At 45.6% G+C, this 23,907-nt stretch overlaps 1 protein-coding gene across 1 annotated transcript; it reads left to right on the forward strand.

The window, feature by feature from the left end:
* Nucleotides 1–1,135: 1,135 nt before the first annotated feature.
* Nucleotides 1,136–23,907, forward strand: TH (tyrosine hydroxylase). Its single transcript, XM_036384225.2, has 13 exons — nt 1,136–1,225; nt 5,586–5,789; nt 8,702–8,876; nt 9,655–9,743; nt 9,959–10,026; nt 11,751–11,801; nt 12,589–12,734; nt 13,048–13,183; nt 13,307–13,376; nt 13,656–13,712; nt 14,289–14,384; nt 14,548–14,681; nt 17,021–23,907. Exons 1-13 carry the CDS (start codon nt 1,136–1,138, stop codon nt 17,178–17,180), a joined length of 1,476 nt encoding a protein of 491 aa, XP_036240118.1. The 3' UTR covers nt 17,181–23,907.

Genomic DNA, 23,907 nt, shown 5'->3' on the forward strand with positions numbered 1-23,907 from the left:
TGGGATGAACTCAGCTGTCCTGCTGAGTGCAGGATGAGCCACCAACCCTACCAGATGTCAGTGCTGTGGTCAGCAAGGCTGCAGGTGAGCTCTCGGGCAGTCAGCTGGTGAAAGGCCACCAGCTTCCCCGCCACAGGGATTTGTGCCAGTCAGTGGCCTGTCACCAGGATGGAGGTGGCTCACACAAAGCACGGCCATGCATTCTTGCAGCACTTGTTTGGGTGGGACAGCTGCTGCAAATCTAATCAGAGAAAAATGCCAGTTTTACTCACAACAAAGCAGAGACCCTCGCATGGGTCTGACCCCTCACACACTGTCAGCCCCAGCTGCACTCAGGCATTTGGTCCCTTCGGAATTACTGCAAGAGGAGCAAAGCACTTAGGAAGGCAGGACTGCGAGGGTTTTTCCAGGTTATTTCCTCTACAGCCTTTTTCATTTCTGAGGAGTCAGATTCTGCCCTCCTGCTTTCAGAGTGACATGGCCAAATGAAGCTCTGAGGTGGTGGGGGAGCCCTGGAAGGCACAGCTGTGTTCTCTATTCTGACACAGAGTTGTCAGGAGCCGGGTGCCGGGAGGTGCTCACATGAGAACGGCATCCAGTCCCGCAGCTGCCTTGCGGGAATCAGTGTTATTTTCCTATTACTTTACTGCCTCCATGACAAGGCAAACAAGGGGGGAAAAAGGCTGGAGAGGGCTAAATCTCTGCCTTCCTTTCATTTCATCCTTTCACAGATCAAAATCCTTTCATGCAACTCCCAAGCTGGGGAAGCAAATGTGCCGGACTGAAACATGTAATGAGAATGAACTCCATCCAGAAGTGAGGGGGAGGGGGAAAGGAGAGAAGGGGTAAATTAGAGAAGAAATCTTTTGGATGCAGGCAAACAGGTGGGGGATTGTCTGGTCTGTGAAGGCAGGGTGTCTGCAATCTTTGTAGCGATTAGATTTAATGGGACAGACACGTTTCTCTCCTTCATATCCCCTCCTCCTCTCAGCCCGAGGGGGAGAAAGGAGGGAGGTGGTGATGGGGAGGTGGCAGGGGAAGAGAAGATTTGAAAGAGTCTTTGACGTCAGCCCTGCCCTATAAAAAGCTGGCAAGGAGCTGGAAAGCAGACAGCAGAGCTTGTGGAAGAGCAAAGATGCCAACCCCGAACATCTCCACCTCTGCAGCCAAAGGCTTCCGCAGGGCGGTGTCGGAGCTGGACTCCAAGCAAGCCGAGGCCATCATGGTAAGACAACCCTACCTCACTTCTTTCCCTCCCCCTCCAAAATCCACAGACTCTTCCATAGCTATAGGCAGAGGCAGGCAAGGATAGATGGACCAACACTTTGTTTGTGGGACTTCCCCGACATGGGCACGTCTGGGCTCCAGGCTGGCAAAGGGAAATTACTCCAACAGTTCTGTCTACATACTGATACATGTGAAATGAAAACATTTAAGGGGGTGAAAACTTGAAATAATGAAACCACCTCAACAAAAAGTAAGGTGAACAACCCACAGAGCTAAGGTAAGGATAGCAAGGAATACCCCTGTGAAAGGCAATTAGAAGATCATAATGATTTCGAGGTTTCAAGGCATTAAACTGCAGAGATTTCACCTGTTTTAGCATAATAAAAAAAGTGGGGCTGTCATTTCAGACAGCACACAAGGCACAGGCAGTTTAACTTGTTTGTTCATGGCTGCTGTATCCAGTTTATGTCCCAGAACATCCTTCCCCCATTTCTGTTCCCAGTCCTCCTTGATGTGTTCTCAGCCCTGTGTTTAGCCCAGGGAAAGCTCCTGCAAACACCAGGTCTGAATGTGTCAGGGAAAGGAGAGAAATGTCAAGTGTCTTTAGAAAGCCAAACCTGGCCAACCCATCAGACTTGCTGTAGGGACAGGGACATTTCAGCTCTTAACTTCGAAGCCATACCAGGCAGGATGAGCTTGAAGACTCCCAATACTGGACATTCCTGTGGGGCAAAGATGTAGATAGGCAGTAGGTGACAATGCAGGAGCCAGAGCAGCCAGTGGCAATGGGTGCACCAGGAGAGGACCTTAGGAATAGAGATGGGTGATGTAGCAGATATGCTTGGCAGATGTCTGCACTGTGACTCCAGCAGGTCACTTTTAGATCTCCCCATTTCTCTCCCTTATACCTGCTGCCTTTTTCACCCACTCTCCTCTTAGCCCTGTGCAATGCTCTGCCTCACTAAAAATCAACCACTACATTGGCAGAAGGGTGTTTTGGACAGTGGAGTTTGCTGGAAAAGAAGGGAAACATTTAGAAAACAAGGAGGTAAGCTTGCTTTCTCTAATAAATGGAAATCAGGGAAGGCTTCCCTCTCATGCAGTCCTTTTCATTCCACAAAATAATGAACACTCGAGTGGCCCTTGAAAACCTGATATTTTCCAGGCAACTTGCAAAATCCATATTTGAGATGCTCAGTGTCTGGAGAAGTGAAGAGTGTTTGGTTATTGCACCCTCTGGGGTGCTGCTCTGTGTTTTATGAAAAAATGGACCACTGAACATAGGGGCCAGGGGAGTTCATGTTCAACAAGTGGGCTGACAAGAGTGAGGCAACCTGTTTGGGGTGAGTGGCTCCTCCTTAGCCTGTGATTGTTTTTGAATGAAAATTTTCAGAAAAGGGAAAACAAATAAAATTAAAACTTTGCCCTGTGGCAATCGCTCTGAGAGCTGGATGCATGGAAAGCTTTTCTCTTTGCTCTCACCTAACACAGGAGATCTCCACAACCCTGCCCTCTACCAGGCAAGAGGCATGACTCTGCATTTGTACATGACATGGCACGTCCCTGGCCCTTGTGTTGTCACTGTGACCGTGGGTGATCTGCCCCACAGCCATCACCCACCATCACATCACCTCCAGCAGCTCTCAGGTGTTCCCTTGCCAGGGAAGCTGCAAACTGGTGGGAAAATCCAGACCTTTGCAATCCCAGAAGTCCTCTACAGCAGCAGGTATTTTACATGTCAGCTGGGCAGCCAAACATCAAATTCCATGGAAAAATATTTGGTTATGTATTAAGTTTTTCTGCTGCTAATAGTTTTTGCAAGAGACCCTGGGACTGTACCTGGGGCAGTCTGGTTACAGAGCCAAGCAGGAGACAGATATTGGTGCCAAAAAAGCAGCAAAAAGCACCCAGGAAAGCAGGGGTGGGACATTAATGTCCCCAGGCTTTACAATCCTTCCTGATTGCAGCAAATAATGAGCTGGGGGCGGGGGGGGGAAGGAACAAAATAGCTCAGAACACAGAATTTTTAATAACAATATGCAGGCTGGGCACACTGACTTGCAGCAAATTCGAGGAAGGAAAAATGAACAAACCCTTCATAAGAGGTGCAAACTAACCTTCAGAAGAGGTGAATGAGTCAGGCCTGGTTAGGCAAATAAATGCTTTGCAAAATCAAATTACAGTTCTCACTGTAGCCAGATATGCACTCAGGGAGGGAGTCTGCAAGACAATTCAGAAATATCATATAATGGTGCCTTTGGAAGAAAGAAAGGCATTTATCAAGAGATCAGTTTGGTTATTATATATCCCACAATCCTAATTTCCAGCAAAAGGAGAAAATAGCCCAATGAGCATAAATGTGAGAGGCAGATTTGAGGACAGTGAGGTGGGGAACACACAGCCAGGCAGCCTCAGCTGGCAGAGGAGGCAGCAGGCAGGCAGATTCCTCCCAGCCCTCTTCTCCCAAGGAAAATTCAGCCTTTTTTTGTTTTGATTTGATTTTTTTTTCCCCAATTTACCCACTTAAACTATGCCATCATGCAGCTATGAACAGAAACCAAAGCCCCCACTCCTGCCTGCCAGGGGCCACCCAGCTCCAGCAGATGTGTGGGATTGGTTGAGTCTGCTTCTCCTGGTGCAGCTTTCCGGTCACCCAACCCTGGTATTTTAAACCCACCCAGCTGGATTTCAGTCTGGTTTAGATCCTCAATATGGGGGTCTAATTTCCCTTCTCTACCCTTCTCCTACCCAGAAGTAAAATCCTGCTGCACCTTGGGGCACAGAGTGACAAGGCACCCTTGGGTAAAGCACTGCCTGGCTTGGGATGGCTGTGGAGCTCATTTTCTGTGGCTGCCACAGGGCACAGTTTGCCCTGCTTATTGCAGGCACTTCAAAGTAAACACCAGCTTAGCTTAAAACACTGCACTGGTGGAAAACACACTTAAAGCTGAGCACATGCTGACAAGATTTTTAAAGTTACTGAGGTCACTTGTGAGATGTCTGCTCTCTTTGGGCATGAATGCCACCAATTCAGACAAGCAGCAGCATGCACGTATTTGTTATAAGGTGTTTTTCTGTGCCCTGAGGAATAAAGGGGGGGATCTGGAAATGTCATTTTGGAGGGGTATCTTTACTGAAACAGGAGCAGATAGAGGTGTGTGGGCTGCTGCCTCGATGTGCTGCTGAGTTTTTGAGGCTGTATTTAAAGTGTCAGCTTTACACCGCTAAAGCATCCAAGAGGATTCTCACAGGAAACATGAGTTACTGATAGTGGGCTTTGAAAATCAGAGAGAAAATAAACTTACTAATCAGTCAGGCTGTCTTGTTAAAAGGAAAACACTCTTAATTTTCATGAGGTAGGGAAAGCACTGCTTAGTTAGCATGTTCTAAATATTTTCACTGTAATCACAGGGGAAACTACAGCCAGTCCCACTCTGTGTCCTTCTTCAGTGCTGTGCCAGGTTTCTTTTAGCAAGCTCTAGAGGTTTGTCATCTGGTTTGGGTCTTGAACACAGAAAACTAGAACCAGATGCATTGCCTCTGAATAGAAAACTGGTTGTAAAAAGACCAAGAACAAATAAGTTGGTATATGAGCTATTTGTACAACAAAAGAAACAGCAGTGATTGAAATAGTTTGTAGTTCACTATAAGTATAAACAGGTGTCCTGACATGACCTCAGGCACAGAGTTGCATTTTAGGTTCAATTCCAAGTAACAGAAATCTGCAGGAGTTTGTTCAGACAAAATGAATCTACAGATAAGTGGGAGGAATTTATTTTCTGGGGTATATGGTTGTGGTTTCAATTACACTTCAATGGATAAGCATCCACTTAATGTCAAAAGTAAATGTCACATTGGATCCTGGGAGCAGTTTTGCTAAGCTGCCCTGCTAATACACCTGCAAACAGTTCCTGTTTCCTGGCCAGGCCACAGCTGTGGGCTTCACCTGTCCCTCACAAAGTATCTTTTCTCAGATGACCTCAGGTTTATCTGATGTCTCTCCAGTTCATCAGACACCTGAAAACCACGTAAGGTTTTTGTGGGTTTTGGTTTTTTTCAGAAGATATTGAGAACTGTTGCTAGGGGAGGTGAGAGGAGAAGCCCACTCTCCAGTTATGCTAAAAAGATATTTTACACAGTTTTGTTTTTTTTTACCAAAGATTCACATTTCTGAAAGTTCAATTCTAAAACCTCAGTCCTCATGAGCAGATCTTCTTCTACAAAGCCAGGCAAGTCAGTCCAGGCTTTCCCTGCTTCCTCTGCTGACACATACCAGTCACATCTCATCCAGCTACTGGGAAAGCCTCTGATCTCCTCCACTCTGTGAGCAGTGTTATTTATTTCTGTACTGCCTTCAGTCTCCAAGGTTCATTGGAAGACGCCAAAGCCTCATTGAGGATGCCAGGAAGGAGAGAGAGGCTGCGGCTGCAGCCACTGATGCTGCAGAGTCCACAGAGACCATTGTATTCGAGGAGAAGGATGGGAGAGCCATGCTGAACCTCTTCTTCATGCTCAAGGGAGCCAAGACTTCACCACTGTCCCGTGTCCTTAAGGTATTTGAGGTGAGTACCTTGGTACTCAAGGAACACACTCCAGGTTTCACGACTGGGCTGTGAGAAGCGTCACCTTGAGTGTAATAAAGAAGCCTCAGACTAGGTCTGCCTACTTGAAATTATCACATTAATTGTCTGGTATCTCTGAAGTCATGCTCTGCTCGTGGCCCAGTGTGTTCTCACTTGCCATCAGTAACAAGGAGGCGTATCTCGTCTTGCAGTGCTGTTAAGCTCTGTCCTAAATTTTGCTTAATTATTTTGTTTCACACTCAAGTCCACACCTTATGGTTTGCAGTGTACTCTGACAGCCCTCCCCACTGCTCAGCACTTCAACTTCAGGCACAGGCTCTGATCCCACATTCAAAGCAAGCTGTGTGCCCTGCCTGTCCACAGACCAAACTCACCTCACTTGTGGGTTGTTACCACACTGGTCCTCAGTCAAATAGTTACAGAAACAACTTTGCCCTGGGTGTAAAACTGGCATATTGATTTCAAAATTACCTGCTCTATTCTGATTCACATGTTAAAGGTTCTGTTGGTTCCCCAAGAGAAGCATCCTGTCTATGCCTTTAATTCCAAGGAAAACTGGTAACCAAGCTTTTTCCCCCTAGCCAGCAATGTAATGTTGCATTATATAGGATCTCACTGCCATGAATGGAAAGACTGAGATAAGTGCTGCCTATTTGAACAGTAATCCAAGCATGACAGCTTGCATTCATGTAGTGTGTTTTCATCCAGAATGATTCAAAAGTGTTTTGCAAACTGAGGTTCTGAGATGCATTTTATTTATGGTAGTTTAATTTCATTGACTTCAGCAGTGAGAGGAGAGGACAATTTGTTCCCATTAATCAGTCACGTGGCTTGCAAGGGGCCTCTGGAGGTCTCAGGTCCAACCTCCTGCTCAGAACATGTCCAGTCACAGCAGGTTGTTTGAGGCTTTGTACACTATACAGAAAACCTGCTACTTAAAAACTGTAAACATACAAAAAGTGTGTTTGGGGGATAAGTATTTCCTTGAAATTGTAGGGCATTCTAGCTATTCATTGCCCATTTAGATTACCTCTGATAATCTTATGAAAAACATTTAGATCTTCAGCAATTACAATTCCTCTACAAGAACTGTTGAGAGAAAAGCTGTTTTCTGGGCAATGTATGGTTCTTGTCTCCAGACTGAAAGAACCTTTATTACAAATTTTCATACAAAACCCATGTGTTGAGATGACTGGGGTCTCCTCAGAACACACAGGTGCCAGATAAAGCATGACAAATCCACCAGTGTAACATTCAACAGGCTGCTCAGTGGGTATGAAACAGTTGTGTAAGCTCTTTTACTTCAAAGAGTTTATGTTATATTGCATTTAAACTCTGTAATTTAAACAATTTTTAAAACATCAAGCAAGAAGCTGTGGCAGTTTATGTTCAAATATTGTTTGTTTCTTCCTGGAGCAAAAAAGCTCTTTGAGCTTGTCACAGAGAGAGCTTTAAATATAATAAAAAGACACGCATGTCAAGTCCCAGCAGAGGAAGATTCATTTCCCAGATCCCTCTGGCAATGCAGGTACAAGATATGAAAGCAGACGGGCATAATGACATTTACCTCATCATGAACCAAGCTGCAGGGAAGCTGGTTTCACTCTTCTGTATGTGTTACATGCAGCTGAAGCATAGGTAATGCAATCACAGCTGTCAGATTAATGCAAAGGTATCGATTGTTGAGGGGACAATGTAATAGTGAAGTTGGTAGGTACATTAAAAAACACAGGTAAATTTAATTTACCTGTGGCATCACGTCTGTTCCTTCTCATCTTTTTGCCTCTGATTAACAAAAGAAATCATGTCCCTTCCTCTATCAAAGGTCCTGCAGGAACTTTGGGAAGGTTGGGTCATTGCCTAGTGCCTTGGGCTTGTACTGCCAGTTTTCACTGAGCTAAAGAAAATACCCACAAATCTACCAGGGCCCTCTGCGAGACTGCAGACATCATTTTGCCTCCTTGTTCCATGGGGGAGGCCAGTTCCTACAGCGAGCCCAAATGACATCGGTGCTGGTGTGAACCCAGACCAGCGCTGGTGCGGACGAGCCGCGGCAGCCCTGGCGTTCAGCACCACGGCCAGCGCCGCGCCGCCGGCCCGCGCCGGACCTGCGGGACCCCGCGGGACCCCGCCGGACCTGCTGGACTCTGCCAGACCCCTGGGACCCCGCCGGACCTGCGGGGCCCCGCCAGGCCAGCACCCCACCCGCCACAGCCCCCACCAACACACGCCTCGGGAGTGGCTGGGGTGGGAAAATGTAACGTGGCGCTCTGCCGCATCAATTGGTCTTCTTTGCCATGTGGAAGTCTTCTGTTGGTTGTTATTGAACGGCCTCGGTGTTTGTGCAAAAGGAGAAAATGTGGAATTAATGGGTAAGGGTGCTTATACGGGAGGGAGGTGGGAGGCTTGAAGAAAACAAGAAGGAATCAGTCCCAGACTGGGATTGTTCATCCTGGAAAAGAGAAGGCTTATTGGTGACATAATTGCAGCCCTGTAATAACTGAAGGGGGTCTAGGGGAAAGATGGAGAGGGACTTTTATAAAAGCACGTAGTGTCAGGGCAGGGGGGATGGATTCAAACTGAAAGACAGTAGGTTTAGGTCAGATAGTAGGAAAAAATTGTTTACTGTGAGAGTGATGAGGCACTGAAATAGGTTGCCCAGAGCTGTAGATGCCTGGGAGTGTTAAAAGTCGGGTTGGAGAGAGCTCTGAGCAACCTGGTCTGTGAAAGCTGTCCCTGTCCATAGCAGGGAGGTTGGAATGAGAATGATGTTTAAGGTCCCTTCCAACCCAAACTGTTCTATAATTCTGTGTCCATATGGGTAGTAGCAGGGGGTGTTTCAAATGTTGCTTAATGTTTTGGTTTTTTTCTTCCTTTCCGTGTCTCAAAAGACATTTGAAGCTAAAATTCACCACCTGGAGACCAGGCTTAGCCGAAAGGCCCGTGAAGGGATCGCTGAGCTGGAATACTTTGTGCGCTGTGAAGTCCACAGCTCTGACCTCAATACTTTCATTAGCTCCATCAAGAGGGTAGCAGAAGATGTGAGGACCACTAAGGAAGACAAATGTAAGGAACTTACAAACACTTTCACTTGTGCTGAGGGGCTGAGCTCTCCCTGTAGAAACACGGTGGAGGCTTTGTTATTCCCAGTAAAGGGAAAGGGCTGCTGTGCACTGAATTTGAGCAAACCAGAAGGGACTGCCTCTGGGATACCTGAATCCTGAAAGTATTTTCCCTCCTTGTCCTTTTCTCAACAGACTCCACTGTTCATAGCTCATTCTTCTGGTAAAAGATTGAAAAAAATTGAAATAGGAGGTTGAATTTCATGCTTTGCTCACACCTCTCCTCATTAGTTCTCCATCCCTACTCCAGCCTTTTATTTTATAAATGCAAAGTAGTTTCCTACCTATGTGTGACCTCTGTTCAGATTCAGCACTAATCTACAAGACACTTCCTGTGCCATCCTGTTCTGAAGATAGGATGATTATTGTAGAAAAATATTGGAGGAGACTATCCCTAGAGAACTATGACCAGCAGGATCTCTGGGTGTTTTTTAATGTGAATCATTCAGTAAAATCTAATTTTCACCTTCTTCTTCAATTTTGCCACAAAATATTCTGCTGAGAGATGGGCAAGGAAGTAATGAAATGCAGATCATGGCATTAGACATGACTCTAGGAAAGGAGCACTGAGATTGTGAAACTACTGCCTGGAAGTAGCTGTGCCATGTTGTATGTGTGCATTTGGTACACCAGATCAGGTGTATCTTATTCAGCCTCAGAGCCCTTCTCTTTAGGGGATCTTCCCTTGCACAGACAGACTGTCACTTTCTCTCTCCCCATAGTTCACTGGTTTCCCAGGAAAATCTGCGAACTGGACAAGTGCCACCATTTGGTCACCAAGTTTGACCCTGACTTGGATCTGGATCACCCGGTGAGTCACTCTGAGTGCACCCTGTCACACTGAACTCCTGAGCTGTCCCACGGAAGCAGGGAGCTGAGAACACCCATCAGTGCAGCTGATCAGGGGACTGGGGTGTGACTGCCACCTTGAGAGATGTCTCTACAGCCAGTGATGAATTTTTCTGGGTGAGAAACTTTAGTGACTGATTAAAAGTTCTGTGTCTCTATTCCTGTTTGTCACCACAGGGCTACTCTGACCCAGTATATCGGCAGAGAAGGAAATCAATAGCAGAGATTGCTTTTCACTATAAGCAGTAAGTCTCCTTCCTAACATTCATGTGGGGATAATGACATGTCAGTGAACCTATTGGGAAGTCATTGTATGTCACCTGTATGACACTTCTCTTCCTTTATGTTTTGTCTCCCTATTCAGCCTTTCCAGCTCCTTTTGTGTCTCCCTTCTCTCATTGCATTCCAGTCTCTCTTAAATTAAAAAATATCTGTTGTCATTAATTCATACATTGGTAAGGGTATAGTAAGAATAAACCTCCTGCATAACAAAAGCCAGATATATATCCATCAGACCTCAAACTTCATTTGGAAATTCTCTTTAGAATGGCATCTAGTTTTGACTTCAGTGTTTCAAGTACTGAAAAAGATACCCATGCCCAGAAAATTTGTTCCAAAGGTTCATTATCCTGGTCGTGAAAAAATGTGGGTTTTATTTCTAAGCTGGACTTTGATAGCTTTAGCTTTTACCCAATGGATCACACATGCCTTTCATCTACTAGGTAAAATACTGCAATCAGATTTTTTTCTTTTTTTGCTTTGAGGGTATTTATAGGCTAAATGATTCGCCTCCTAACTCTGCTAAATTAAATAGATTCCAGTAATGTTCCAGTAATTGTCTTATATAGATTTAAGACTATGCCTTGTACTCTTACTTAATACTTCTATTCTGATACATACAGTGATAGCACTCAGCATGTTCACTACAACATCAGACAGAGTCTGATATTCAGTTAGGTTTGTAAAATATTCCCTAGATCCTATTCAGTGACACTGCCTTTCACCTTAGCATTCTGTCTCTGAGCAGGACTTTAAGTGCTGAAAGCAGTCTACAGAAATTATATGGGTCACTTGTTTGAGCTACCCCTGCAACTGGTGTGATCCCAGCAAGGGCTTCTGCTCTGGTTCTCATGTACCTTGCCAATTTGAAGCCCAGGATATGAACACTGATGGTTTTATCCTATTCAAATACTAAACACACAGAAAGTCACAGTGCCAGAGGAAGAGTCCCAAGTGACACAGGGTTAAATACTGTCCTAAGATGAGGCACCAATTTAAGAGGTCTTCTCTAACATCTCACCTACAGGTTAACATTTATGAGCCACTGTGTAGCATCCCTTCAGGCATCCCTTCAGGAACTGTGCTTTACAATATATGAATATCTCATTTGTCCAAACACAGAAAATAAAGACTTAAGAAATACAATTGTTAACTATGATGAGAAAAAGCAAAATTGTCATTTCATCAATGCCCATTTACATCAATGTTGAAATTTTCTTTTCCTGCCATCCTTAACCTTATTGACAATATATTTTTCTGCAGGTCAAATGCATTTAGTTTTCCTTATTAGCTGCTTTTATTTCCCAGCCACCAGTTCATTCTTGGAGCCATCAGCTCCCTGAAGCTCAGACATAAGAAATGAATTTATTTTCACACACAAAGTTTTAAAATTTCTTTTTCAGAGAAAACCATTTTTTCCCCCCTGGTAAATATTACACCTGCTAAACTCTTGCTCATCCCTTGTTCATTCACAATCTCTGACTAGACTCATGCTTTTCTTTGCATCTATGTATTTGTTGCACCTGTACAAATGACCCAGTACTAAGGCTTTGTTTTTCCTGTCACCCCCTTGTTTGGTTTTTAAAGAAGATTTAAGAACATCATGCAGAGCTTCTCCAGAGTGCTTCCTCTCCTGGGGAAGATGGGCCTGGCTGGGGCTCTGCTCAGTAATGGTGCCTTTGCCTTGCAGCGGGGACCCGATCCCTCACGTGGAGTACACGGCGGAGGAAACAGCTACCTGGTGAGTGCTGATTTCATGATTAGTGCTGATTTCACTAGTACTGCTTCACCACTAGAGGCTGGGAATCAGAACCCAAACATTTAGGGCATGACCTCTTGAAAAATGTGTCAGGAGCACGAGCATCCTACTTAATGACTTGTTATGAAAAACACTTTCATGGTGCAGCCTCCAGGAGTTTCCTCCAAAGGAGCTTCCCCACAGAGCAAGGTGGATAATTTGGAGCCCCACTTCTCTAAGGGTCCTGACTCAGTAGCAGCCTCCAAACAAAGAGCAGTTATCACAGCTGCAGGAAGAAGTGTGAGGCCCATGGTGAATGTCCGTGTGGTACCTCACAGGCCTCAGTTAGGAAAGCACTCCCTTTGAACGTGATTTTTTCCAGGAGTGTTGTGCAGGAGTGTTTCTGAAAACAAGGCCAGCTCATATGAGCTGAGTACACAGGCTTCTGAACAAGGTCATCAGGTTCTATTGACTGTCTTCACAGTGCAGCTTCAGGAGTTAACCTACTGGGAATATTTTAATTCCAGCTAATACCTTTCATACAGTCTTCTGACCTCCAAGTCAGAAATAGGTCTGTGCAGACACAGACCTGTGCTGCCTTTGCAGGTTCATTTGAATGTGTGTCTGTGTGTTTACATACCTCTATCAATGTGCAGAGACATAGACTTAGGTGGAGAAAGGCAAAAGGACACGGAGCCTAAAGACATGAGTCCCTGATGGTGCATAGCCAGAGCGCAGGAGGGGACTGGACACATTAACCACTGAATGTCTGCCACCTCTCCTCCTGAAGGAAGGAGGTGTACAGCACCCTGAAGAGCTTGTACCCCACCCATGCCTGCAAGGAGTACCTTGAGGCTTTCAGTCTACTGGAGAAATTCTGTGGCTACAATGAGAACAACATCCCTCAGCTGGAGGAGGTGTCCCGCTTCCTGAAAGGTGAGTACGAGCCCGGGGCACCCAGGTTCAGGGTCTGAACCCAAAGGAGTAGTGAGTGAGCCGAGATTTAGGAGGAGAGCTGGTGCCTTGGGCATTGCTCACAGAGGACAGAGGTAGAGCCGAGGTGGTGGGGCCTGCAGCCAGACACAGTGGGCTGTGGCTGAAGGGCAAGCCCATGGTAAACGATCCCGCTGAGCACCTGAAGAGCAGGGGCTGTTCCCAGGAGGAGCAGATGGATTGGGCTGTGTAGCCCCCAGTGCTGGGGGCAGCCTGTGGGCCGAGCGCCCTGCACAGCGGGTGTGTGCTGTTTCAGAGAGGACTGGCTTCCAGCTGCGGCCCGTGGCTGGCCTGCTCTCGGCACGGGACTTCCTGGCCAGCCTGGCCTTCCGCGTCTTCCAGTGCACGCAGTACATCCGCCACGCCTCCTCGCCCATGCACTCCCCCGAGCCGTGAGTATCGCCCGTGGCCTCCCTCCGCAGAGCCCCAGCCGGCCGGACATCGCCCTCTTCCCCCAGCAGACGCACTCTGCTGCTGCTGACTGTGTTTGCCTCCTTTCCCCCTCCCCTCGGCAGGGATTGCTGTCACGAGCTGCTGGGGCATGTCCCGATGCTGGCTGACAAGACATTTGCCCAGTTCTCTCAGGTAAGGTGGTATCTGCTTTCTCCCCCTGAGAGGTGGGAATCCAAACCCTGGTGTTGCCACCTAAACCTTTCTTCCTCTTATTAGCCATGAGTTCTGTGATGGACCAAGACCCTAAATACTGACTCTGCAACAAAGTGGTTTTAGTCTGATCACGATGAAGTCCCAGCAGATGCCTGGCACTGCAGGGCAGCAATATGTATGGTCTTGAGCCAATAAAACAGAGCAATCAATGTCTAAGGCCCTCAGTCCCGATGTTTGCTCCTTCCCTTCTCTTCCTAGGACATTGGGCTGGCGTCTCTGGGAGCAACTGATGAAGAAATTGAGAAACTAGCAACGGTAAGATTTCCCCTTTGCTGGATGAGGACACAACACCTCCAGCAGTGCTTCTGTGGTATCAAGGGGACTGGTCCAGCTTGGTATTCCAAGATTTGCAGGCTCAGAGCTCCCACCCAAGCTGCCCCATGCTCTTTTCATGATGACTGTGCAGAGCAGAGATCAGTTAAACAGCAGAGCTCACTTGCACATTAACCCAGTTTTCTCAGGCACCAGTAGTATCACCAAGCATCGGATTTCCAGCAACAGCACTGCTGGGACTCTTTGGGATGGGATTAAATGACATCTGCTTCCTTTGGCTCTCCCTCAGCAAGGTGACCTGTCCTGCTCCAAGGACACCAAACAGCAGCATCTCACAGCAGATGGAACAAGCCTAGGAACACAGACTCTGTCCTGGTGTAGCAGCAACTTAGTTTAGCACTTTTCTCTGAAACCAAAGTGTAGAGAGGGGACAAAGAGGCAGGTGCCTGTTCCTTTAAACAACCCCAGAGCCTGGCCATGGTGTAAGGGCTCAGAAGTGACAGGGAGATTAGGACGAGGAGCTGTGTCCCTCAGGAATTTTTCGTTTTCTTTTCACAGCTTTACTGGTTTACAGTGGAGTTTGGGCTCTGCAGACAGAATGGAATAGTCAAAGCCTACGGAGCCGGGCTCCTTTCTTCCTATGGGGAGCTCATTGTAAGTCCCACTATAACCTGCCTCTGCTCTAGACCCTGTGGAGAAAAACACCTCCTGCTTCTGCACAATGACTTCCTCCAGTCTGTTCTCCACCTTTGCCTACCCCATGTGTGGTCTCCACTCCCCTTAGTCTCACGCTGGATTTTTTCTGCCATGTTCACAGCACTCCTTGTCAGATGAACCAGAGGTGAGGGACTTTGACCCTGATGCTGCAGCTGTTCAGCCCTACCAGGACCAGAACTACCAGCCTGTTTATTTTGTGTCTGAGAGCTTCAGTGATGCCAAAAATAAATTGAGGTAGGACTGGGCAATGAGAGAGACCCAAACAATAGGAGATGAGGGTGTTATATTGAAATAGGGCTTGACATTTTGGCTGCTTTCAGTCTGAGTTCTCAGAAGTGCTCTGAAAACTTTGGTCAGGTCTTCCAAAGTAAAGCAGTTCTCCAGATCCTACAGGGAACATGCTTGACATGAATAAATCTATCCAGGGGAAAAAATTGGCTTCTGCCACTAGGCTTGTTAGCATTACTGTTAGTGTTACTGGGCCCCAGATACCATCCCACCATGGTAACTGGGTTTCCCAATCCCATGGGACTGAAAACAGGATGGTAAGGGTCAGCTCTACCCACAGACATCTGTTCAGAAGAGCATTTTCTTGGTCATACCCAGAATTGCCCACAGGAGGAAAGCTCAGTCCTTGGACTGCTTTGATTGACAGAGGAAGACTTTGCCTATACCACTTTTATCCTCACTTAGGAAAGAGACAGGATGAGACAAACATGACGTACAAGACTTAACAGTTCCTACAAGAGGGGTATTTAATATAAATAACTTGGTGAGGACTGCTATATTTCAACTTCTGCTTTTATTACTCTCACTTGCACTGTTCATACAACCTGGAGTCCAGCTGCTCAAAAGCAAGCACGGGGGAGCCCATGCTCACACACACACACACACACACACACACACACACACACACACACACACACACACAGGCTGCTTTAAAAAAAACTCAACTGCTGCCTAATGAGTCATTTCCTTGCATTTAAAAAGGGAGAATACACCATATACACAGCCAAGATTAGGCTAGAGGGTCTTGACTGTGACAAGCACTGTAAATTATCCTCTTTAAGGAGCTCAGAGACCACACAGATGCTGCTCTGTAAGGTGAAAACATTAAAGCATCGTCCCTTTTGCATTACTGGCAGCTGCCACCACAGGCCTGACTATCAGTGTTACTCCTAGGGAAAAACCTCTTTTCTCAGAAAGGACACACTCCCCCAGTGCCCTTCCAAGCAGCCGTGATGTATCTAGTTGTCTCAAAAGGTGTCAAGTGAGCACACCCATTTTGGAGGGCAGGTTTCTAGCCATTAGAGGCTGTGCTACGAGCCATCACTGTGACTGCTGACATTAACAAAAGAGTGAGCAGGACTTTGCCTGGCAGAACTGAGAGGAACCACATCTTTTAGGAGGAGGACAATGTGAGTATGCACGAACCTCCTTTGTTTATGCTTTTTTTCGTTGTTTTCATGCAACGGCATGGCAGCTCCCTGCCAGTGCCAGCCTGTGCCTTGCACCGTGTTTCCCCTTGGCCCTCTGTGCTGTGTTTTCCTCCAGATCCCTCCAGTTCCGGCCTAGCCATGAAGTACCAGCTGGAGGAACATCTGTCTCCATCTGGGAAAGGGCTGCGCTTTCCCGAGCGCCGCGCCGGAGCAGCCCCGCGGTAGCCACAAGAGGGTAGCCTAAGCTAAGCAATCCAGGAGCGAAAGGGTGAAGCCTCGGCAGAGGACAGGAGCGTGCCTGTTGTTAGCGCTGTTTGTCCCCTCATGTTCCCAAGCCTTTCCAGCGTGAGACTGCAGCCACAAGCACCTAACTATAGATTTTCAGCTCCATAGTCATACAACCATACAACCCCCAAATGAAAAAGCCCTGCCTTGTCAAGTATACCAATCTCAGTGCTGGAAGTGAATGTGGGCAACTTTGGGGAAGCCCTACCCTTGATTAGCTTTCACTTGACCACATGCTTCTCCATTAGAAAAACAGCAACAAGATCTTGCTCTTGAGAGATATCAGGTAGAGTCAAGCTCATCGCCGAGATTCAGGCTGAATTTGGCTTTGGGTACAGCAGTGCAGCTTTGCTGAAGCACAAGGCTCTGGTGACACTATTCTCATCCTCTAGCTCAGGTCTGAGCCACTGCCTGTCAAGTCTATCCTTAATAAGCACACAGCTAGTTCCCCCCTCCCCAAGCAGAGATTAATCAATAAATGCATGTCAGAAAGGATTTAGTAATATACTACAATAATACCAGAGGCTTTCCCTGCAATTAGCTTCTAAATCTCCTTGGCCTTTTTTGAAAAGGGAATTGCAGCAGGGAATGCCTGGCAATGGCCATGGAGGTGACCAGTTTGATGTGCCCTCCTGTTTGGTACAGCCCACAGAGAGCCACAGTCAAACTCATGGTGGTCCTTGACAAACAGAAGGGATCTCAACTACTGCTGCAGTGGGGCTGGAAAGGTGGAAACTCTGCCTAAAGGAGGCATTAACCTGTGCTGATCTTCCTGGGTAAATGGTGATGAGTAGGAGGGAGACTCAGGGCCCCTGCCCTGTAGCCATCCTTGTGCACCTTCCCTTGCAGGAGCTACGCGGCGCACATCAAGCGGCCCTTCTCGGTGAAGTACGAGCCCTACACCCACAGCATCGAGCTCCTGGACAGCCCTCAGATGATCTGCCACTCCCTGGAGAGCGTGAGGGATGAGCTTCACTCGCTGATTAACGCGCTCAATGTTATCAGTTAATACAAGAACTGAGCCCTTTCTGTCCCCTCCCAGCCCCCAGAGTCCTGCCCTGCCCTCTCCTGGTTCCCAGCTGATCATTCCTACCTGTCTGCTCCAAACATTGGCACTGCTGCCTGTCACCACGCGACCCCAACAGCTTCCCACGTTTGTATGTAGGGCCAGCTCGGAGGAGGGCAGCAGGACGCACCCAAGGCCTGCTGGCTTTTTGGGTAGCTTCTCTATTGACTGCTGGAAGAGGCTTAGCAGATACAAAAAGCATGGCCAGGCTAAAAAGTTGAAGTCAAGAGCTGTATGCTAGGCTCCTGGGTGCAAGGAAGAGGAGAAAATCTACTGTATTCAAAAAGAAAAAAAGAGAAGCAATAATTTTTTTTTAACTGCAATTTGACAGAAAAATTTAATCTGCCCTTTTTTTTTTTTTTATCCCCAAAGCAACTCTATGAGTCTTGTTCTTAGTTATCCTAATATTACTATCACCTGATGTAGCTCAGGTGAGTGACTAATGCTATTGCTGGCCTTTTCCAAGGAAGGTAAACATCTGGTTTGGATGCTCAAACCCAGTTTCATGCAGTTTTCAGTGTAGATATTAATGGCTTGATCTGACCCAAAGCTCTTGGTTTTCCTCCCCCTGCTTTTGCCCTTCTTATCTTCTTGCAGACTGTCTCATAACTTAGCGGTTTGCTCAGAAGTTTGGCCCAAGGTTATGCAGCTGTGCAGTATCAGAGCTGGGCTTGGGATGTGTGGAGGCTGCTAAACAGCTGTGGGGGACAGTGAAGGGGAGAATACACAGAGTTGTTTGCATGACCATTTATAACGTTTCTGTGTCGGTTTTTGCCGTCCTTATCCACAATATATGATTTTTATAATTTCCTCTTTAAAGAACTGCAAGACTTGGCAGTGAAGTTTTGGCTATTAACACGGCTAACATTGTTCTCCAGTGTTACTCCTACTGTGGCTCAGTCATAATAGTTTACAATCTATTACTCTTTATCCCATTTCAGACCTCCACATATATGTGCTTTAACCCCAGTTCTCTCAAATTTTAACTCCTTAGCTACTGATGGCACTCAGTCTCCTGCCTGCTTCAATCTCTCCTTTCTGTTTCTTTTCTTATTTGACCCTTCCTCCTAAATTCCTCCTAAATTGCTTAAAAGGCCATTACTGAAATCAGCAGTTTGACACCAGGGCTAGCTGCTTTTCCTCAAGCTGTTTCTCCTCTTTGGATTTTTCTGTAAACCGATAAAACTACTGAGTTAATTCAGTTATTGTCATTTTAGAGCCCTTTTTCCAAAGCTGCAGCTATGATTTCCCAATCTGGGTGGATCCAGATCATGAGCTGTAACTCTCAAGGCTCCCTTAAGAGCTGTAACAATTTTTCATTTGGGTTCTTCAGATATTACTATTAGATTAAGTAGCTGGAGCAAGCTAAAGACTAAGGCAGGCTGGGCCATAGTTTAGTATCTAGCCATGAAAATCTTACTGGTGACTTCAGTAAAACAGACTAAAAAAAAAAAAAAACCCACCAAAAAAACCCCAAACAACAACAACAAAAAGGAGAAAACAAACAGGCAAGCTATAACAATTTTGTCTGTATAGTTAATGCATGGGTTATGATCTTGTTAACAAGAGCAGTGCCACTTTGATGGTCTTCAGGTTGCTGTTTCTCCTCTCCTTTGGTAGTGTCCAGTTCCTGGCTTGCTGCCCATGAAAGCAGCAAGGATGCTCCAAACTCTGCAGCAATGCCAGGCTCCTGATCAGGACCAGGCAGGTATTCTCTCTGTGGAGACATTTGCTCTCCAGAACCTTAAAGGTCTGAAGATGATAATCTCTAGGTCTCCAAAGCACTTCACAGTCATTATCTGCCTTCTTAAATATCTAAAATTAATGCAATTTGTAAAAAGACCAAACTCATTAATATGGAGTGATCTAAGCCAATTTAGAAATCCTTGCAACTGCAGGAGACCTCAACTCCTCTGCCTTGCCTTGGAGTTTGCATTGCTGCTCCTTGACTCTGTCAGCTGCTGCTTTTTTGAGGAGCTGTAGTAAATTCTGCTGTCCTGCAAAAATAGCAAATAAGCAAAACTTGCAGCATAGTCCAGCCCCATGAGTATGCAAGCACACAAACAGATGTGCTGCAGCTGGGGGAAGGTGAGCACCAGGAGGGCTGCACTCCCTTGCTTTTGGGACACGAGGCTGAGCTGGGGCAGGCTCTGAGTGCAGGGACCAGGGCTACACAGGTGCCAGAGGTGCCTCTTTGGGCCACTTTCAGTGTCTCTGTTCTTCACAAATTCATGACAAATTCCAGAATTTTTTGGCCCCTTATGGAGACATCTGAAAACATGAACCTTTTTATATTTACTATTACCCTCACCTATTTAAGATCTTAGAGGATTTATCTTATTAGTAACTTAATTAGTCCCCTTTCACTTTGTCTCTAAGTCTTGTTACTTTTTATCTGTTTTCAAATACATTACTTGGCTCCTTATTTCATAAGACATACAGGAATTGGATCCTTGCTCTCTCATTTTACACATTTTTCTTGTGTTGCTTCTTCTACCAGAGCATTGCTTTCTTCTTTATCTTGCCATAATATTTTAGGCTCTTGGACATAGGGCCACTAAGAGATAGGTTATCTAAACAAAATATGGTGGACTTGTAAACCAATCCCTAATCTATCACTGCTTTTAAAGCTACTGATAGCAAGGTTACCTTTTTAACCCATAATTTTGGATATTGGATATAATAATCTTATTTTTGGATATTTTAATATCCTATAATTTGGATATATATAGTCCTACAATTGTCTTTAGATTATTTTTAATAGTGCAACTCATTTCTTTCTACTCATTTTCATTCTGGGTGATTACAGGTGGTAGGGTTTATACAGGCCTTGCTTAATCCCCAGGCTAGTTATTAAGACTCAAATTCTTCACTTAAAACCTCCCCCTTCCCAACCCTCTCTTCTGTTCACCTTCTCCTGTCTCAGGTGCCGTTCCACACCTCTGAACAAGTTTCTGTAACAGCATTGTTACATTTCCAGCAGTTGTAGTCCCTTTAGGTGGAAGAACCTCAGCCTACCCAGGAAAGGTATTTATAGTGGCAAACAGATACTGATTTGTGACAGTTTATTGGGGTGATCCCTTGGCAGTATTTGTCACAGTCTTTAGTTTAGCCAATGCAGTAGAGTTGGCAGCTTTCTTTTACTAACCCACTTTTGCACACCTTATGCAGTTTTCTTTTTTATGTCCTATGTTTCTTACTTCATTTGAGGCCGAGTATAAACTCTTTGCACTCTTTCCAGACTACCCTATGCTTTTTTATGTAGCTCATTATGACAATTACCTTAGACAATTGCTTAGTTCATAATGAGCTCCATAAAGAAGTGTAGAATGCTCTTATTCAACTGGCCACACTATTCATCTCATCTTTCTTTTAGCTGACACCTGATTGGGACTGCAGTAAACAAAGTTTGAGTTAATTTATCTACTTGCTCACTAAATTACTTCTCAGTATTGCTTGTAGTCTTCACATTACTTTAACATCCTTTACATATATTTTATTCCCACTGTCCCTCTAAGCTTGTAAAATAGAACTCCCGTTTTCTTCATAGGTGTCCCACCATGTGCTTGCCATTGTTCTTCTCCCCATTATGCAATCAGTATTTTGTTCTACTACCAGATAGTAGCTGTCTGTAGAGAGATGTTGGTAGAAAGGTTTGTCGTCTACTCACAGCCTGTAAGTTCCTTGGCATGATCCTTTCTCTAATTTGCCCACTATTTGTTCCCTCATTCCACTGATAGGAGTGTCTTGGGTTATTTTTCCTCTTTGATCAAATGTAGCATTCCCATGAGTGCGCAATACCTTTGGTTCATTCCTGATTTTCATTCAAAGGATATCCACATTAATATCCATTTCTTCCCTTTGTGTGTAAGAGCAGAGTAGGAGCAGACTGGGGTACAACTGCACTATCAAGGGGGAAAGCCTCAAACTCCATCACAGCCCAGACTGCCTCTAACCAAGTTTTCTCATGGCCAAGGAAATTTTGGTCCAGCCACTGGAGAGGACTCATAGGCTACTGGTATCCGTTTTCCTCCTCTATTTCTCTGTAACAGCACTGCTCCCACAGTATCAGCTCGTGTTGAAATTCTTGTTATGAATAACTTTCCCTTAACTGAGAATTTGAGTGCAGAAGCTTTTCAAGCAGCTTCTTTCATGTCAGATAAAGCACTGTCTTGGTCTTTGCTCCAGCTCCCTCCCTGATTCCTTTCCTGTCATTTCCATAACGCTCTGCTGCTATTAGCAAAGATGGATACACTGCCATAAGATACTAGCACAGCTATAGATATGCTGCCATAAGAAATTAAATTCTCCCAGCACTCTTCACAGTTGGGATTGATTAGTGGGAGTATTTATTTCACAGAAAGCTTAACCTTTCTATCATTTATCCATCTTCTTGTTTCACCAGTTTCAGAGTCCAGGCATTTAACTTGGGGTTGTTTTAATTGTGCCATATTCAAGTTGACATTAAACACTGTTTGGTCTATTAATTTTAAAGCTCAGCTGCATCTCTCTTGTACCTCTTCTTCTGTACCTGAGGTTCCCCAAATATCATCACATAAGGCTATCTCTTTTCTTTGTTCCCCACAAACATCACTCAAACCTTTTGCTCATACGAGCATGTGCAGCAGGGCAGGTGCTCAGCCCTGTGGGATGCAAGTAAAAGTATCTTGTTTGTCTCTTAATGTGAAAGCAACTCTGTTAATTGTTTCCTCCCCTGCATTTTGCCGTATGGAAGCTTAGTGTGAATCGTGGGGGTGCATTTGTGCCACTACCTCTCCTAATTCATCCTCTGTCCAAGGAGCCTGACTCAGCCTCAGGGCTGCCAGGGACCCTGGAGCTATCTGTGCTCTGCTGGGAGGGGTTGGTTGGTACATGGTATCATGTCCTGCTGCTCAAGTCCAGGACATTCAAGCAGGCCCCTGTCAGTTTACTAAAGACTCTCCATCTTCCTCAAGCTTATGGACTGGTAGTGATTGTGCCAACTGGATCCTTGTCTTACCATCCTGCTGGGCAACTTGATTAAATGCCCATGGTGGCAAGATTAAAGGTTTATCAAGGAGGTGCCTGATGTACAATGGATAAAAGCTGGTGGAGCACACACTCTAATCAATTTACCACTTAATCCCCATTTAATTCTAAATATAAGCAGTTTCTCTACTGTTGTGCTTCCTTCAGTGCCTTCATATCTGCAGCTACCTGCCTTGGGGTAATTTTTTTTTTCATTTTAACAGCTACAACAGCTTGATCTGCCATACCTATCTACCCTGGGACAGCATTTGGAGTCTTTGGGGAATAGACTGCTATTCTCAACTTCTTTTCCCATTTGCCCATATCATCCTTGAAATCATCTTCCTGTGATAGCTCCTGATTCAGTTCTCTACACCGCTTTCTGGAACTCCAGCAGTTATTTTTAATTTTTGCATCCCAATCTGCTTTTTCAAGTGTCTAATTTTAGCTTTGCATTTACTATGATCAGGTCCCTTTTGAGCTCTCCCTTGCTCCAGGGCGAACCACTACACTATATATGTTAATCACCCTCCTTAATTCTGTAGTTTTTCCTTCTCTTTTTCTAAATTCATCTGATTCTCTAATTGCCATTGCACATCCTTATTGCCTTTTTGGGCCACTAGATGGTATTCCTTTTCTAAAGACAAGCTTATTTCAAGTCACTGGATAGACCCTTTCAAAACACAGTTTTCCCATTGAAGCAGCTGATGTTCTGGTGTTGCCTTGGTATAGATTATTGCTGTTTCCCATAACAGTCCCATTAATAGAAGCAGTGAATCCTTGAGTCTCTTTTCAGCCACTCTCTCATATCAGGAAACATTTGGTCTCTATCACCCATCAGCTTCCTGTGGGCTAGAGAGGCGCCCACAGCCCCTGCTGTAATCTCTGATATTGTTGGGATTTCCTGCAGCCCTTCAGTATTCCTGGTTTTTTCCTGAGTTGTCTTGGATTTTTCCCATGCTTTCAGTTTTGTCTTAAGGTATCCCTCAAGCATTGTGCACAAGGCTGGTTAGGTTTGTAGAGTTGCCTTGAGCAAGGTCACATAATAACAGAATAGTTTGGGTTCCAGCCCCCTGCCATGGGCAGGGAGCCTTCCACTAGACCAGGTTACTCAGAGCTCCATACAGCTTGGCCTCGAGATCACTCAGAGAAAAAGACTCTGAGGATCTACCCAGTCACACCCTTCACCAAAAGACATTATGAATTCCCTTTTCCTGACCATGGAGCAGATTTGTAGGATTGTGTGGCTGCTTAGAGTTAAGCACGAGCTCATGTCCTTTGGGTGTGTCACGGGATCCTTCACACCATTCCCCCAGACCTCACCAAACGTGACTGCAAGCTCTATAGAAAGTGACTGGGGAAAACCAAAGCGATGGGTCAGCCCAGGTTAACCCCTCCCCTAGAAGGAGCATGGGCTGGCAAGGGAGGAAGAAGGGGGAAAAGCCTTCCTCAGAGCCAGGCCCCGCCACCCCTGTGGTGTGTGCCTGTCTCAGTGCCTCGCTGAGCGGTCTCACTGTTGTTGCTGCTGCTGCTGCTGATGTGGGTGGATCTGTCTGTCTGTCTCTCTGTGTAAAGAAATATGAAACAGAATTATTTTTCATTTTGGAATTGTGCTGCTGCTCACATGATATTAAGAATAAAAAAATATATTTCTGGTCTAGCA

The sequence above is a fragment of the Molothrus ater genome, chromosome 6, assembly GCF_012460135.2.
Source record: "Molothrus ater isolate BHLD 08-10-18 breed brown headed cowbird chromosome 6, BPBGC_Mater_1.1, whole genome shotgun sequence".
Taxonomy (NCBI): domain Eukaryota; kingdom Metazoa; phylum Chordata; class Aves; order Passeriformes; family Icteridae; genus Molothrus; species Molothrus ater.